The 18,796-nt window shown below is 40.0% G+C and overlaps 4 protein-coding genes across 4 annotated transcripts; 3 read left to right on the top strand and 1 right to left on the bottom strand.

Moving 5' to 3' along the window:
- The first annotated feature begins 901 nt into the window (after positions 1-901).
- On the top strand, positions 902-2,127 carry LOC117058860 (olfactory receptor 6B1-like). The gene has a single exon (XM_033170260.1). The coding sequence runs from the start codon at positions 902-904 to the stop codon at positions 1,862-1,864; it is 963 nt and encodes a 320-aa protein (XP_033026151.1). The 3' UTR covers positions 1,865-2,127.
- Positions 2,128-8,181: 6,054 nt separating this feature from the next.
- On the top strand, positions 8,182-9,253 carry LOC117058768 (olfactory receptor 6B1-like). The gene has a single exon (XM_033170125.1). The coding sequence runs from the start codon at positions 8,188-8,190 to the stop codon at positions 9,172-9,174; it is 987 nt and encodes a 328-aa protein (XP_033026016.1). The 5' UTR covers positions 8,182-8,187; the 3' UTR covers positions 9,175-9,253.
- A 1,925-nt stretch (positions 9,254-11,178) lies between these two features.
- LOC117058610 (olfactory receptor 2F1-like) lies at positions 11,179-12,120 on the top strand. Its single transcript, XM_033169885.1, has one exon. It carries the CDS (start codon positions 11,179-11,181, stop codon positions 12,118-12,120), a length of 942 nt encoding a protein of 313 aa, XP_033025776.1.
- A 1,177-nt stretch (positions 12,121-13,297) lies between these two features.
- LOC117057881 (olfactory receptor 2D3-like) lies at positions 13,298-14,227 on the bottom strand. Its single transcript, XM_033168720.1, has one exon. It carries the CDS (start codon positions 14,225-14,227, stop codon positions 13,298-13,300), a length of 930 nt encoding a protein of 309 aa, XP_033024611.1.
- Between the last annotated feature and the right edge of the window lie 4,569 nt (positions 14,228-18,796).

The raw sequence follows: 18,796 nt of genomic DNA, 5'->3' as shown, positions 1-18,796 counted from the left end.
CTTGGGATTGCCAATCGAAAGGTTAGTGGTTCGAATCCCCGCAATGGGGTGAGCTCCTGTTGCTCGGTCCCAGCTCCTGCCAACCTAGCAGTTCAAAAGCACGCCCAAAAGTGCAAGTAGATAAATAGGTACCACTCTGGTGGGGAAGGTAAACAGTGTTTCCGTGCACTGCTCTGGTTCGCCAGAAGTAGCTTGGTCATGCTGGCCACATGACCCCGAAAAACTGTCTGTGGAAGTGGACAAATGCCGGCTCCCTTGGCCTGTAAAGCAAGATGAGCGCCACAACCCCAGAGTTGTTCGTGACTGGACTTAATTGTCAGGGGTCCCTTTACCTTTAATCATCAACTTTACTTTTGAATATAAACCCAGGTGATTTAGTTACTCATTTAAATGAGACATAAGAGACACACACCTCTAGGGGACATTACTTTAGACATTACATACACAAAAACAAGTAGAATATGTAGATGACATTGGTCCTCAGAATATAATGTCTTCTTACTATGAGGTTTCATCTGTATAAATGAAATGGATGCAGAAGACAAACTTCTACCATTTATGCAACGAAGGCAGGAGAGGAACAGTGAAATACTTTACAGGAAAACGAAAGCAAAGTATCAGAACAAGACAGATAGATTATCAGATACAGGAAGCATGTTGAAGAAGAAAAGGCTCTCCATATTCTGCATTTTAGGTTTATCACTCAACAGAATAAGATATATGTAAACTAAGGAATAATTGTCATGAAGGTGAGAAAAAAGATAATGCACAACAAATGCATGACTGAAGAAAGAAAGTGTACATACAGTACATGACAATATAAGTCACTGATATTAAATGAAGGAAAGCTTTCATTGACTACTGGAAGGGGAAAAAGAATCATTGCTGCTTGACACAAAGGATGACAACCAGAGAAGAGAGGAATCAAACCATCATCACAGAATTTATTCTGCAGGGATTTGGGGATTTTCAAGACCTACAGATTGTCTTCTTCATCTTGTTTGTAACTATATACATCCTTACAATGACTGGAAACATCCTCATTGTTGGATTAGTTGTGACAAACCACAACCTCCACACTCCTATGTACTTTTTCCTGGCAAACCTGTCTTGCTTGGAGACCTTCTACACTTCAACCATCTTGCCCAAGGTCCTTGTCAGTTCCCTGACTGCAGACAGAGCTATTTCCATCCCTGGCTGCATCACACAATTCTATTTCTTTACTTCTCTGATAGTTACTGAATGCGGTCTCTTAGCTATGATGTCTTATGACAGGTATGTAGCAATATGTAAACCTCTGCATTATGGAATCCATATGACTGAGAAGCAATGCATTATCATGGCTGCTGGCTGTTGGATTACTGGGTTTTTATCAATGTCAGTAATGACGTATCTGATCACAAGGTTGACATTTTGTGGTCCCAATGAAATAGAACATTTCTTCTGTGACTTTACCCCCATAACACGTATTGCTTGCAGTGAAACTCAAACATTAGAACTGATGAGCTTCATATTCTCAACCATTTTCACCCTGCCACCCTTCTCATTGACTGTGACCTCATACACATTTATCATCACCACCATCCTGAGAATCCCATCTACCACTGGAAGGCAAAAAGCCTTCTCCACTTGCTCATCTCACCTTGTTGTAGTTACAATTTATTATGGGACCCTAATCTTAGTTTATGTGTTGCCCAAGACGGAAAATATGAGAAAGCTAAACAAAGTCTTATCTCTTTTTTACACCATCCTAACACCTCTGGTCAATCCCCTGATATACAGTCTCAGGAACAAGGAAGTAAAAGAGTCTCTTAGGAAATCTATTGGAAAGCTGCATAAGACCATAGGGAATCAAAGACACTAATTTTGGATTAGGGGAGAAATTGGTGACTTCATCTTTTGGATACTGAAGCCTTTATATACTGTCTAAATCTCTTTCTTTCTCTTGTCATACATATAGTGATGGGACAGAAGAAATTATACTATTCTTCTTGTGTCATTCATTATCACCATGCATGATCTGCTGAATGCTACCTGCTGTAGCTTGGAGTTAGGTGTGTACACTGTAGTTTATTGAGTGCTGAAAGGGACACAGCTAAGGACCACCTGAAGAAGCCCCACGAACCTTTTTGCATGCCAATAAAAGCAATCTCAGAATGAGTGCTTATTGTGATGTCAGCTGTTTCCAAGGCTCTTCTTTGTTGTGAAATCTTGGAGGTGTTCTGTGAAGTTTTGCAGCTCTAGGTGAAAGCTGGAAGTCTGTGGGTTGTCGAGTGGGGCAGTGTGCCACAAGAGAATGAATTGATATTTGTTTGTATTTAATAGTAATTTGTGTTATTGATTTTATTTTGTGTTTTGAAAACATTTTTGCTTTATAGAACTTGGATATACAGGTGAAACTCGAAAAATTAGAATATCGTGGAAAAGTCCATTTATGTAAGCAATTGTTTTCATTAGCTACTGGAGTTTAATATATGACATAGACTCTTGACATGCAAAGTGAGATATGTCAAGCCTTTGTTTGTTATAATTGTGATGATTATGGCGTACAGCTGATGAAAACCTCAAAGTTGAGATTGTGAATTTGGGGTTCTCATCAGCTGTATGCCATATTCATCACAATTATAGCAAATAAAGGCTTGACATATCTCGCTTTGCATGTCATGAGTCTTTCTCATATATTAGTTTTACATGTTAAGTTGAATTACTGAAAGAAATGAACCTTTCTGCGCTATTCTAATTTTTCGAGATTCACCTGTATATTATTATATAAAGTGGTATAGAAATGGTCTAAACAATAAATAAATGATAATAAATTCAAGGTCAACCCTATTGAGTGGTGTCCAATAGCCCCTTTCTACTGACAGAATATATTTTTAAAAGCAGAATGGGGAGGGAGGAGATTTTCAGAGATTTACCTTTCACTGCACACTTGACTCCCTCTAAATCTGCTGCAAAGGGACAGTGCAGAGGGGAGGATGGAGGGGTGAAAATTACCTCCTCAACCTGCTGATTGATTCCTCTTTCTCAGAAAATTGCTAGCATTGGTTTTTTGTTGTTGCAGGCTTGCTGTTGCTTGCTTGTATTGCATCAGTTTCACAATGTGACCACTCTGATGCTCTTCACAACTTGGAAACCTCCAATTTCTAGCCACATGAAGCCAAAGGGTGAATACTGGAGATATTTCCTGTGCATCAGGAAACATAGAATTTATTCTTTGAGACTATCATCACCCCCAAATTTTCATAGTAATATTTATTTTACTGAAAGCAATACAGTGCTGACCCGCTAGACGAATGCCTCGCAAGACGAAAAACTCGCTAGACGAAGGTATTCGTCTAGCGGAAGGCAGCCTCGCAAGACGAAAAAGTCTATGGGGCTGCCTCGCAAGACGAAAATTTTTCATCTTTTTTTTCGTCTAGCGAAAGCGTGGCTTCCATTGCCGGTTCGCTAGACGAAAAACCTGCTAGACGAAAATTTTCGCAGGAAGAATTATTTTCGTCTAGCGGGGCACCACTGTATTCATTTGCAAGTTCTTCCCTAGGCAGAATAATATGAGAAATACTAATGCCTCAGTAGAATTTGCATCTTGAAAGGTGGGATATAGGTAATTGCCATCATACCAGAAGGAAATTTTGAGACACACAATATTTTGTGTAAACATGTTGAGAATTCCTGGCGACCAGGCGAAGTCCCAGCAGACTGGAGGAGGGCAAATGTTGTCCCTATTTTCAAAAAGGGGGAAAGAGAGGACCCAAACAATTACTGCCCAGTCAGCCTGACATCAATACCAGGAAAGATTCTAGAGTAGTTCATTAAGCAAACGGTGTGTGAGCACCTTGAAAGGAATGCTGTGATCACTGAAAGTCAGCATGGGTTTCTGAAATCTGATCTCATTTTTTGACAGAATTACAAGCCTGGTAGATGAAGGGAACGCTGTGGATGTAGCCTATCTTGATTTCAGCAAGGCTGTTGGGCTTTTGGTTTTAACTGGAAAAAGCCTCAAAACCAGTTTAGCACTTGGAGTGGTGTCCAGCTACGCTTCCTCTGCGTTTTCCTGCTTTTCCGGTGCTTTTGCAGAGTTTTTTCAAACTTCTTACTTCTTCTTCTTGTGCAACGGTATGTGTGCCTTGTGCCAGCAATAAATTCCACAACGTCTGGGTTGTTTCAAAGAAAGTACACTTTATTTACAGACATATAAATTACAGACACTTTCCCGGAGATTCAGATGACATCTCCGCTCCAGTTCAGTCAAAAGTGAAAGTAAGACTGACCAGGAAATAAATGGTGCGTCACATAAATCACATAGGCATTTGCATACAGCAGATACCCGGATGTATGACAGATCTTGCTCCCTGTGGGAGGGGCGTACTGTTGAGCTTATTTAACCCTGAAAGCTCCAAACCTCACAAAGGCCTTTGACAAGGTGCCCCATGATATTCTTGTAAAGAAGCTGGTAAAATGTGGACTAGACAATGCTACCATTCAGTGGATTTGTAACTGGCTGACTGACCAAACCCAAAGGGTGCTCATGAATGGCTCCTCCTCATCCTGGAGAGAAGTGACTAGTGGGGTGCCACAGGGTTCTGTCTTGGGCCCAGTCTCATTCAACATCTTTATCAATGACTTGGATGATGGGCTTGAGGGCATCCTGATCAAGTTTGCAGATGATACCAACTTGGGAGGGGTGGCTAATACCCCAGAGGACAGGATCACACTTCAAAATGACCTTAACAGATTAGAGAACTGGGCCAAAGCAAACAATATGAATTTTAACAGGGATAAAGTACTACACTTGGGCAAAAAATGGGAGGCACAAATACAGGATGGGTGACACCTGGCTTGAGAGCAGTTCATGTGAAAAGGATTTAGGATTCTTGGTAGACCATAAACTTGACATGAGTCAACAGTGTGATGCAGCAGCTAAAAAAGCCAATGCAATTCTGGGCTGCATCAATAGGAGTATAGCATCTAGATCAAGGGAAGTAATAGTACCACTGTATTCCACTCTGGTCAGACCTCACCTGGAGTACTGTGTCCAGTTCTGGGCACCACAGTTCAAGAAGGATACTGACAAGCTGGAACGTGTCCAGAGGAGGGCAACCAAAATGGTCAAAGGCCTGGAAACGATGCCTTATGAGGAATGGCTTAGAGAGCTGGGTATGTTTAGCCTGGAGAAGAGAAGCTTAAGGGGTGATATGATAGCCATGTTCAAATATATAAAAGGATGTCATATTGAGGAGGGAGAAAGGTTGTCTTCTGCTGCTCCAGAGAAGCGGACACGGGGCAATGGTTTCAAACTACAAGAAAGAAGATTCCACCTAAACATTAGGAAGAACTTCCTGACAGTAAGAGCTGTTCAACAGTGGAATTTGCTGCCAAGGAGTGTGGTGGAGTCTACTTCTTTGGAGCTCTTTAAGCAGAGGCTTGACAGCCATCTGTCAGGAATGCTTTGATGGTGTTTTCTGCTTGGCAGGGGATTGGACTGGATGGCCCTTGTGGTCTCTTCCAACTCTACGATTCTATGATTCTACGTTATACTTATTAAAATATAACAAACCAGAGGACCTGCAAAACAAACTAATTAAACCAAAATACAGTTGTGCCTTGGTTTTTGAACATCTCCATTGACGGACATTTCGGTTTATGAACTCCATAAACCCAGAAGTAAATGCTTTGGTTTTCGAACACCCTTCAGAAGTCAAACATGCCATGCAGCTTCCGCTGAGTGCAAGATCCTGAGGCCTAGCTGTTGGCTGTTGAATTTTTGGTTTTTGAACATTTCAGAACTCGAACAGTTTTCCGGAATGGATTATGTTCCAAAACCAATGTACCACTGTAACCAAATAAAATACACCTGGGACAGTGAATTCTAATAAATGGAGGGATTCTATCCCTCTAATCACCAGGGCTGCACTCTGTGTTCATGAGGCTAGGTTTGTTAAGGCGTCTTCCTCTTTGCTGTGGGCATCCTGGGTGTATGAACCTGACATGCACACCACAGCCCTGTTGGGCAACATCATCCCCAGTTTTTCTGCTAGGCTGAAGGGCACCCTCCAGCAGTAGCATAGGGTGAGGGGGACCATAGGGGAGGTTGCCCCAGGTGCAAAATTGTTAGAGGTGCAAAAATTTGACACTCGCTGCTGCCTCAATACAGCTGTGTGCTTTTGTCATTAGGCTCCATTGAAAATAGCTTCTCTGTGAGAACCAGGAAGTGACCCCCTCCAGGTAATGGAATGACTCTTCTTTTCTTACCTATGTGGATGTACCTAATCACAAACATTGCATTCTGTGAAGGTAAAAAATGAATTTGAATGTGACCCCAGGAGACTTAGTTTTTTCTTTTAAATGAGACATAGGAGACAGTTATCTCTAGGGGACATTTATTTAGATGGATACATGGAAACAAGTGGAAGTTGTATGGGGGTTGGTCCTCAGAACATAATGTCTCCTTACTGTAAGGGCTCATATGTACAGATGAAATCTATGCAGAACTCAAAGATGCAAATATCAGAACCAGAAAGAGAAATGAATAAATACAGGGAGCATGAAGAAGAGCAGAAGGTCAATCTATGTTCCATATTCTGCACTTCAAGCATATCACTGAACAGAATGAGTTAAAGGACTATACAGGTAAGAAACACTGCTCATGGGGAAGGGAAAACAAAACCAATGAGGAAAAGAGGCCAAGACCTCTGTATCTGAGTGATAGCCTTTCCCTAGAAGGTGGGAAGCCAGCAGTGTGACTATCCTCCAAATTCCTCGGGCTAATGGGGGCTATTTTCTGTGCAATTGCATGACAAGCTGACAAGTAACAGAACATGCTTATGGCTCAATGGGGGATTTGAACCCTGGTCTCCCAGGTCCTAATCTGACACTCTGACCATTACACCACCACTGGTTCTTACTGCAGGGTCTTGTAAGGCTCCAAGGGCACATGTCTGGCTTCCAGAGAATCTGTTTCTTGTTTGCAGGGGAGTAAGCTGATGCATCAAATGTTATCCCACATGCTTTCCTTTCCTTATCTGATCTTTAGGTAATTTTGGTTTCTTGCACAATAACTCCCAATCAACTTTAATTGCCCAAACTGAATTTATCAGTATGCAACTGAACATCATCCAAAAACAGAGACCCAAAGCTTCTTCACCTGAGGATCCCAGAGGGTCATAAGTTGAATGGACATCAGACAGGGATTACCTAGCTGTGATTCTTGCATTGCAGGATGATCAATGCAAGATGATCCTTGGGGTGGTTTCCATCTCTATGATATTATGGTTCTATGGGTTGCCTCTGGCTCTCTTTAGATATGTTGGTTCTCTTTTTATTGCCTGCCTTGCATTTACTCATTTATCTGGGCCATCTGATATATGTCACAAGGGCATAACTAAAGAAAGATGAGATGTGGGAGATCAAATAATGGTGAGACTATAAACTAATACACTCACCACATATATTCAATTAAGGACAGTTATCATTGGCTGCTAGAAAGAAAAACAACTAAGATTAGCTTAACTCCTTGAATTAAATTTCTGAACTTCACCAGAACTACATCAACTACAATGCAATCCTCTAAACACCTATTAAGAAGAAAGATCTATTGAGTTCAATAAGACTTACTCTTAGGTAAATGCATGTAGAATTGTGGCCTTATGCTGTAGAGACCAGACATGCAGTTCTATAGATATCTTCCTTTCCATCCCCTTCCCACTCTTCTATTTTTGTATCAACGTTTTTATTGATTCCTTCAAGGTGGAATACAAAACTACTTGTTCTTTGCATTTATTAACACTGACAACAAACAATGTTCCTACTCAATAATCATGGAATGATGTGGGTTGTAGAAATGCAAGTTATTTTCATACACTTGTTTTTGCATTGCTCCATATAGGAAAACCTCCATTAATGGAATTTAATCATGCACTTTGATAATGAGCACATATGTATCCATTACAAAAGCATACACTGACTTTTGACTTAAGAGTAATGCTGTTGTGAAATGTGTAACACTAAACCTTCAGATCATTGTGTCTCAAAAAATACACATAAGATATGGAAAGATCTGGCAAAAGAGAATCACCTACATAATCCCTTGCAGAGCCATGTTTAATAGTCATTGTACTGTATGCAGCAGTTAATAATGGTTAATAATTCAGTGAATTTTATTGCATTTTCCCATAGATACAAAGGATGACAATGGCAGAAGGGAGAAATCAAACCATCATCACAGAATTGATTCTGCAGGGATTTGGGGATTTTCAAGACCTACAGATTGTCTTCTTCATCTTGTTTCTAACTATATACATCCTTACAATGACTGGAAACATCCTCATTGTTGGATTAGTTGTGACAAACCACAACCTCCACACTCCTATGTACTTTTTCCTGGCAAACCTGTCTTGCTTGGAGACCTTCTACACTTCAACCATCTTGCCCAAGGTCCTTGTCAGTTCCCTGACTGCAGACAGAGCTATTTCCATCCCTGGCTGCATCACACAATTCTATTTCTTTAGTTCTCTGATAGTTACTGAATGCAGTCTCCTAGCTATGATGTCTTACGACAGATACATAGCAATATGTAAGCCCCTGCATTATGCAACCCTAATGAACAACAGGCTCTGCCTTCTCATGGCAACTGGGTCTTGGATTAATGGGTTTCTAGCAATGTCAATAATGATGTACCCGATGTCAAGGTTGACGTTCTGCGGCCCCAATGAAATCGAACATTTCTTTTGTGACTTTACCCCAGTAGCAAGAATTGCTTGCACTGAAGCACATAAATTTGAATTGATGGGTTTCATATTTTCAGTCATTTACATCCTTCCTCCTTTTCTATTGACTTTGACATCATATATGTTCATCATCACCACTATTTTGAGAATCCCATCTGCTACTGGAAGGAAAAAGGCCTTCTCCACATGCTCATCTCACCTTGCCGTGGTTACGATTTATTATGGCACCCTAATCATAGTTTACGTGTTGCCCAATACTGAAAATATGAGAAAGCTAAACAAAGTCTTCTCTGCTTTTTACACCATTCTGACACCTCTGGTCAATCCACTGATATACAGTCTCAGGAACAGAGAAGTGAAAGAGTCTTTTAGGAAGTCTGTTGGCAGACTGACTCGTAGCTTAATGCCCCATAAAATCCAAAATAATGTTTTTAAATTAGGGTGAAAACTTGAGCATCCTGCTGGAGGATTCTGATGTGTGTGTTTTTCTCTTGATTTTCTAAATCCTTTCTATTGTCACATGTACTGTGGTGCATTATATATTTGTTATATAATTTAAATCTATTTCAGTATTGCAACTTCTTTATGTTTTAAAGTATAGCTGTAATTTTTCTTTCTTTCTTTTCTAGAATGTTTTGAGGGTTTGTTTGTTTTACAATCAAGCAGTCTATAAATTTTATGAAATGAATAAATAAGTATCATTATCTGAATCAAAACTATCACTGCTTCGGGTGCTTGCAGGACCTTCCACAAGGGAGACTGGATAACTGAAAAAGTCCTATCCATTCTGCATATATATATATATATATATATATATATATATATATATATATGCAATAAAATTCAAACTCTTTTACAGAAACATAATTAAAGCAATACGTCAAAAATGATATAGAAAAAGTATATAATGCAATACTCATGATCCTCATACAACACACACACACACACACACACACACACACACATCCCCCCAATCACCATTTTATCTCAGTCTTCCATACACATACCAAGAGTTTAATTCCCCCATTTCCCACCTGGGAGGTCTCCCCTGTTCCCTCAGGTTCACACCCTGAAACAACCCACTCTGATACTGCCTGTCTTCCTCCCCACAACCAAGCCCTTCCTTTTCTAACCCTCAATTCTTTCATTATTTTGAATTGAACCAAAATAGAAATGTTGAGTCCATTGATGTCAATAGGTTTACTTTGAGCATGACTTAGTTGAGGATCAACTAGTTACACCATATATTGCAAGCGATCCTATGAACTGATGGACTGGTACAGCCTCAAAGTATTTTCAAAGGCTTTGGATTCTGAAAGCTCTAACCTCAAAACTTTAAAAAGTATTGTCTTGATTAATTGCCCAATGGGGATTTGGAACTGGAGGCTGAACCTGAACTCAATAATTGTCTACAGTGTTTTATTGGAAAATCTATGTTTCTTATAAGACTTCCATTTGCTGGAGCAATACACACCAGATGAGGTAAGCAGTGGGGATAGAGATGGGGGTTATTCAGTGAAACTTTATTCTTATGGTTTTATATAATAATAATAATAATAATAATAATAATAATAATAATAATAATAATAATAATAGTTCCTGTTCCACATCTAGGTTTATGTGACCTATATGCTTAGTAGTTCCTCACCCCTCTTTTATTGTCCATTCCGTTTCGCCCAACCACTGCCACAGTGTCCTTTCTCTTGGCAGATCAAGATGAGCAGGTGACAGCAAAGGTCGCAAGGTTTTTAGATAGGGCAATCAGAATAAGATCCGCTATTTGTCTATTGATTCAAAACCCTAAAATGTATTTTATATAATTGACTTTTAATTTCTATTCTTTGTATATTGTATTGTTGTTTTATTGCTATAGCCGATGGCTGACGCAAATAAAGATTCATTCATTCATTCATTCATTCACTCACTCACAGTTCTTGTTCACATCTAGGTTTATGTGCACCTATATGCTTAGTAGTTCCTAACAGGAGCAATTTCAGGAATAAAGTTCTCTCCCCCCCCCTCTTTCTATATTGCACTTTTTGCCAATTCAGAAGGAGGTAGCCTGAGGTGGCTGACAGCATTGGCAAGTAAAGAACATTATTCCTAAAATGGTCAGACACAGTAATGCTTTCCTCCCCCCCCCCCACAAGTTGTCTTGGGAACCATAAATTAGATGAGTTCAACTCTGTTTTCATTAAGATGTGCACTGAATTGAACCAAAATGAATTTCTCCCCCATTCCTACAGTCTCCTGGTACTGTTGCAAGCATTTCATCACAGTGACAATGCTTTCCAATTACCTAGACTGCTCCTAAAATGTTATGTCTGTGTCCATCATTAATTTTTAGATGAGGAGCAAAGGGGCTGTGACACCTCAAACCAAGAAGTGTAAGTCATGCTTCCCACTTCCTCTGATTTTTTCCCTTCAGCAGAGATACATTGTCTGCATAATGGAACAACACAACCAGACTAGTATCAAAGAGTTCATATTTGTGGGATTCTCCAGCAATCGAGGTGCCAATTTGTGTCTCTTTGCAGTGGTTCTCTCCATGTACTTCATCACCCTGACAGGTAACACACTCATCATTGTGGCCATCCGTATCGACCCACGGCTCAGCACACCAAAGTACTTCTTCCTGACCAATCTTTCTTTCCTGGACATCTGCTACACAACGAGTGTGGTGCCTCAACTGCTGGTTCATTTCCTGACTAGTCCAAAGACCATCTCCTTCAACAGATGCATGGCCCAGCTCTGTATCTCTTTGACCTTGGGCAGCATTGAGTTTATCCTGTTGGCAGCCATGGCTTATGACAGATATGTGGCTGTTTGCTATCCCTTGCATTATAAAGTCATCATGAATAGGACAGTGTGTATTCAGTTGGCACTAGCTTCCTGGATTGGTGGCTTCCTCAATGCTCTAGTGCAAACTGGGTTCACCATGCGCCTTCACTTCTGCACTTTCAACATCATCAACCACTTTGCTTGTGAAGTCCTGGGTGTTATCAAGTTAGCTTGCTCAGAGACCTTTATCAATGAGATCATGCTGATGGTGGCAGGGGTCATTGTGCTACTCATCCCCTGCATCTTGATAATGCTTTCTTATGTGTATATAATCCGTGCTATTCTACGCATCCAATCTTCAGAAGGTCGGCACAGAGCCTTCTCCACATGTTCCTCTCACCTGACTGTTGTCACTTTCTGTTATGGAACAGCTGCATTTGCTTATATGAACCCTAAAACAAACACTTCACCCAACCAAGACAAGATGTTGGCTTTCGTTTATGCTGTGGTCACTCCAATGCTTAATCCTATCATCTATAGTTTAAGAAACAAGGAAGTCAAAGGAGCCTTGGCTAAAGCAATAAGGAAAAACATCCCCACAGAAAGCTAAAGAACCATTTGTAAAATTTTATATACAGCATTAAAATATGTTTAATGGTAATCAGATATTTAACTGATGCAAGTTCAAAGTCAAATATAAGCTCTATCTGCTCTTGCCTTTGGGAGGTTGGGGACTGATTTACATATACATGCACAACTCTTAATGAGTCCACACAATGACTGGTAATTGAATATTATCTGAATCCATTGGAAAGCATGATGTTGATATAATAGAATCATAGAATTGTATTGTTGGAAGGAACCACAAGGGTCATGTAGTCCAACCCCTTGCAATGCAGGGAGGAACCTTTCACTCAAAATGGGACATGATATAAGCAATGTGTGGTGCAAGATTCCAGGGATTCCAGGGACATACCCAGGGTTCATGTTTCCTTCAGGAATGAGGCACAGTGGAGAATGTGGTTTCTTTAATGTATGTGGTTTATTTATACATATATACATTCTGAGCCTATGGCAGAGGGTTTCACAGCATCACTACTCCAAAAGGGTGTTGTTTCTCCCAATGCCACAGCCTTGGATTCAAACAGACATCAGGCATTGCTCTTTCCTCTGTCTTCTCCCAACTTGCTGTGTTATATTTGGTTCATATGGCTGCAACTTTCAACTGTAAACTCTGGCTCTGTCTTTCTAACTATTCATGGGTTGCCATTTCCCACAGAGGCCTTGCTGGTGGGAGCAGATGGGAGTTGTAGTTTAATCGGAACAATGTTTTTATGCTGACAGGGGATAACACAGTATCCTAAGTACTCAGTAGCCATCAATATTAAGGGGAAGATTGTTGGATTTCACTATGGGTAAGTGAGTAAAAAAACACATTGCCTTGTTCTAATTATCTTGACTTTCCTGAAATATTGTGCAAACTGTAGATTAGTGAAGTGCTGAGAATTATGTTACAGGTCCAAATCACACATAATTTCCCAGCCAGATCTAAAGTTAGCAGAGTTACCAAATAGAGAGAGTGACTCTACTACTTACATAATATGTAAGTAGTATAGACCTGCATAGGGAAACAGAGTTTGAAGAAGTGAGCATAGAAGATACCCTTTAAAGATTTTGTGGTTTACTGGAAGAGGTTCAAATGGAATAAATTCCAGGAGTGTTTGGGTTAAGGGGGTTTGTACACTGAATGCATATCTCTCTCTTCCAAGTTGTAATATGGAAGATACTCAGCTGACTTTCCCCATTGCTTTGGCCAAAGCTCCCTTAACGTCCTTATTTCTCAGACTATAAATGATAGGGTTCAGCATGGGGGAGACCAGAGCATAGAAAACTGAGGCTCTCTTTTCCTGGTCAGCCACACGGCTGGACTGGGGCTGCAAGTATGTGAAGCCAATGGTGCTGTAGAACAATGTGACAACAGTGAGGTGGGTAGCACAGGTGGAGAAAGCTCGTTGCCGTCCGCTTGCTGAGTGCATGCTGAGCACCACCTTGGCAATGTGGATGTAGGAGATCACTATAAAAGTGAAAGGCAACATGAGCACAATGACACTCAGGCCAAATATAAGGACTTTTACTATATAGGTGTCCATGCAAGCCAGCTGCAAAACAGCAGGCTCCTCGCAAAAGAAATGGTTGATTTGGTTGGGCCCACAGAAGGGAAAATTTATGGTTACAACTGTAAGTGTTGCAGCATTGAAGAAGCCTCCTAGCCAACAGGCTCCTGCCATCTGGATACACACTTGCATCCTCATGATGGTTGGGTACCGCAGTGGTTGACATATGGCCACGTAGCGATCATATGCCATGAGAGCCAGGATGAAGCACTCAGTCATCCCACAGGACAGAGTCAGGTTGAGTTGGGCCATGCATCTGTTGAAGGTAATGGTATTTATCCCAGAGGCCAGGTGGACAAGCATCTGAGGGACAGTAATCATTGTGAAGAGCATGTCCAGAAAAGAGAGGTTACCAATGAAAAAGTACATGGCTGTGTGTAGGCGTGAGTCAACCCACACCAAGTAGATGATGAGGCTGTTCCCAAACATGGTAGCCAGAGTTATAGCCAGGCAGAGCACCAAGAGGACGTGCTGCAATGTGGGGTGAGTGGTGAAGCCAAGAAGAATGAATTCATTCACGGATGTCCAATTCTGTCTCCACATCTTTCTCATCAGATGCCATCTGCAATGATAAAAGTAACTGTGATAACAGGAAATGCTATTTTCAGTGTAGCACACCTAACCAGGTTGATATCAAACAACACATATTTCTTGAGAACTTGTGGTCTGATTGGCTGAAGTCTCTGCTTCTTTTTCACTGCCTCTAGTTCCTATATTTCTAAGCAATTTGTGGTGGCTTCTAACGGTACTGCGGTCATCATTGCTTATCGTACTACGAGCTCCTGTATAACTTAGTCAGCTCTATGCTTTGTCGATCTATGGGTATTGAACACAATTATATATATATATATATATATATATATCACAGTTTCAAATGGGAAAGAAGGAGAGAAATGTGCCTTGAATCCTATGGCTCAGGACTGCAATACCTCAAGGACTACCTCTATCCACTCTAAAAACCTTGTGTTCATAACCAGAGGCTCTTCTTCATGGGCCTCTTCAATGAGTGGTCTGGAGGGTGGGAACAAGTGACTGGGCCTTTACTGTGGTGGCTCCCCATTTGTGACTTTTAACTATCTGTGGCCTTTTAGATGTAAGTCATATATATCCACGTGGACTTATTGTCTGTCTGTCTGTCTGTCTGTTTGGTTATAAGTCACTTTGAGTTGCCTAGACTAGATAAAACAACTAATCAATTCAATCAACAAGAATATATATATAATATATAAAATTATACACACACACACACACACACACACACACACAAAATTTATAACAACAACAACAACTCTAATGCACCTCTACAACAGTAGCTTTTAGCAACGTTCAGTTTTCCAGAGCATTTTTGTGGCAAGCTTATACCTGTTAAAATGTCTTATTTAAAATACAGTAGGGACAGCACTTCCTACGGGGACTGTAGCTCTATTTGGGTATTCAGTCTTCTCACACGTAAACAAGAACATGAGGAGAAGTAGGGATATGCTTGCTACCAAGTCTACACAGTTTAAAGACCTTCACAAATGTGAGGGTAAAGCTTCATCAAGACTTCCCCTGTGATTTAAAACCCTGATTTTGCTTGCTGTTAAGTGATGAGTAGAAGAGACTCATCTCTGGAGACATTCTCCCTCAGACTTATTGAGGGCCTTTATCATGGTAATTTTGTCTGCTAATGTGAACTAATAACCCAATGTGTGCTAATTCTTGCTGTTGACAGCAATGGGTGTCAATGGGTTCATAAATTAATCTTAAGCTGCATAGACACTATACATTCATAACACACTTTAAACACATTCTTTGAGGAGGGGCGAATGTGCTTCAGATGTATTTTAAAGGTATCCTCTGTATGTAGCCTTAGGCATTTCACTAAAATATCTGACTGCTTATTCTGCTCTTTGGTGTAGCAGCAACGTTCATCAATGCACCAACATTTACAACCTTAGAAGAGCCAGTTGGTGCTTGGTGCCCATAGAAAGGGAATGAATTAGCTATAACAATCAGCATCTTATTCCTAGTCAGCTGCTTGTGGTCCTATTTCAGCTACAGATCCTTGTATAATACTAGTAGTATTGACTCAAAATTGTCTGATGGCTTACAGTCATCATGCTGCACTAGTGTGAGGCAGCTCCCTGGTCCCATAGGAAAATGTTGGACTGCAATGGTGCTTAGTTTTACTGCAATCCCAATCATTCCCTAAACACACCCAACTCTTCTCACATCTGACCTGTCTAGTAAGTTGTGTTTTATTGTTCTTAAGCCACAGAAGGATATAAAGACAAATCTATTCAACAAACTTTTTAAAATTCATCTTGACATTTCTAAATATTCACAATTCCCATGACAAATGAGTAGTTATGATTCATACTCACACTATTTTATTATTATTTTAATTATTGGCAATGTAATACACCACTCTGTACACTGGCATGGCTATATCATATTAATTCTAACGCCAAAGAGATAGTCAAACATTAATCTGCCATCACTGTTTGAGATGACTCAAGGAAGGGTCATAACTTAGTGGTAGAGCATCTGTTTTGCACAAAGAGGGTACCAGCTTCAGTCTCCAGGATCTACATGTTGTTCTGGGAACATTCCCTTTCTGAATCTCCAGGACACCACTGCCTGTCATGGCATGCAATACTGAGCTAGATGGAACAATCCTATATTCCTAGAAGCCACAGGATATAAGTGGATTTTATTGGCCTTTGAAAATATACCCTGGAACAATTAATCTACCCAGTAGATACAATAGTGCTCTGTATGGTTTCTAATTTAATCCATTAATCAATCTATCACATGTTGCATACATATTTTGACTAAATAAGGGGAATTATAAGGAGTAAAAGTTCATTCAATTGCCTTAGGGAAAGAGATTGAGGTCCTAGCTATAGATCAACTCCATGATTTCTTTTCACTGGAGGAAATAAGATGATGAGTAACATTTAGCAATATTTACATGCCTCTAATATTTATATGGAAGTGACAGCTGGACCATAAAGAAGGCTGATCGCTGAAGAATTGATGCTTTTGAATTATGGTGCTGGAGGAGACTCTTGAGAGTCCCATGTACTGCAAAAAGATCAAACCTTTCCATTCTTAAGGAAATCAGCCCTTAGTGCTCACTGGAAGGACAGATCCTGAAGCTGAGGCTCCAATACTTTGGCCACCTCATGAGAAGAGAAGACTCCCTAGAAAAGACCCTGATGTTGGGAAAGATGGAGGGTACAAGGAGAAGGGGACAACAGAGGATGAGATGGTTGGACAGTGTTCTTGAAGCTACCAACATGAGTCTGACCAAACTGCGGGAGGCAGTGGAAGACAGGAGTGCCTGGCATGCTCTGGTCCATGGGGTCATGAAGAGTCGGACATGACTAAACGACTGAACAACAACAACAACATTTATATTATTTGTAGTTCTTAGATATTTGTCAGCATCCTGCTTTCAGTCTCATTATGAAAGGGCTATTTTTTAAAGTGATTTTTCTCTAGAAATACAGGCCTAAATTATGACAAAGAACAGAACAGAATAGATGAAGCTTATTTTCAGATTATACCACTTCAGACTGTAGGTGGGGCCCCATACAGTGGAATTTATTTATTCAAGAGTTTTCAAAGCTGATTTTTAAGAAAGGAAGTTCTTCGCAAAGCAGTTTATTAAAGCACACCAAACAAAATCAACAAAGTTGACTTTTAAAAACACTTAAATTTCCCCTTTCGTAATCCACAATACTTTTAAAAAGCCATCACAGAACCAACAGGAATGTTTTTTCTGTGATGGAACATTTACATGTTGGGGTGAAGCCTAAGCTTAAATTGACATCTTCCCTTGACAATCTACAGGTAGTTTTTTATATAGAAAAATGGAAACACATTCAGGTTACCATGCTGTACACAGTTACCTAGGAGTGCATCCAACTGAACCTTCTTGGTAGTAGCACCAAATCTGTGGAATGCCCTCCCATCAGATGTCAAGGAGATAAGTAATTATACAACTTTTAGAAGACATCTGTAACTGGAAGTTTTAACACTTCATGTTTTATTATCATTTGGATATGCTGGAAGCTGCTCAGAGTGGTTGGGGCTGCCCAGTCTGATGGGTGGGGTACTACTACTGCTGATAGATTATTTCACGGTCATCGGTTTTAAAAGTACAACCCTGAAATCTGTAGTTATACTGCTGTTATATGGTTTAATTAACCATTTTATCTGCCCATTGCAAGAACTTGGTGAAATGGATACCTTCTACTTTTAGACATTGTCCACTTGTAAATATGGTGAAAATTTGACCATGCAAAGCCACCTATGGGATTTACCTGCCATTTATGTAAGATCCATTCCAGCCACTGTCTGTTTCCTAAAGTGTTGGTCCTCTGTGCAGAATTAGTAGCCACAGTCACATATAAGACAGCAATAATACCCTAGTCTTTAAATTTTCTTGGTAGATATTAAAAAAAAAATTCACGTCAAAAATTCTGAAAAAGAAAAATGTTGTTCCACTAAAAAATATCAAAAGTAAACATAGCACAATACCTTATTAAGAGCAACTAAAAGTCACAAAAAATCCTGTAAGAAAACTGAATACAGGATGGTTAGGAATATTACGTGATCTACTATCCTTCAAACAATCTGAAATAAAAACTTTCTGCAAAGAAGCATATACGACTTAAAATGTATATTTATAGCTGAATAGCATAGACAATATCTTCTATAGTAATATCAAGAGAAGCTAAATTCTCTGTGGAGTTCTCTCCTTGTTAATATGTATTTTCTTTAGGGATAAGCAGCAGGGAAATGATGTTAAGTTTTCAAAATATAAACTTTGCTGAAGAGGGCAAATGTTGATGGATCAGCATGCCTCTATGTGCATCTGTTTTTGTGCAAACTGGACAGCTTAGAAGAGAAGTCATAAAATGCAAATAGGAAACTGTGTACATCGTTCATGTTTGTGATACATAGTGTTAGAGTTGTTCCACCAGAATCCCTGATCTGGGCCTTTCTATCCTAAGAATTAGTTTTAAGAATTGTCTTAAATACTAGTTAAATGTAAACATTACATGAACAAAATTAACAAAGTAACACATTGTAAACAAGCAATCTGGTTAGGTCCAGGGG

Source organism: Lacerta agilis, chromosome 14 (genome assembly GCF_009819535.1).
Source record: "Lacerta agilis isolate rLacAgi1 chromosome 14, rLacAgi1.pri, whole genome shotgun sequence".
Lineage (NCBI taxonomy): Eukaryota > Metazoa > Chordata > Lepidosauria > Squamata > Lacertidae > Lacerta > Lacerta agilis.
The sequence above is the reverse complement of the archived record's forward strand: the minus strand, read 5'-3'. Positions and strand labels throughout refer to the sequence as shown.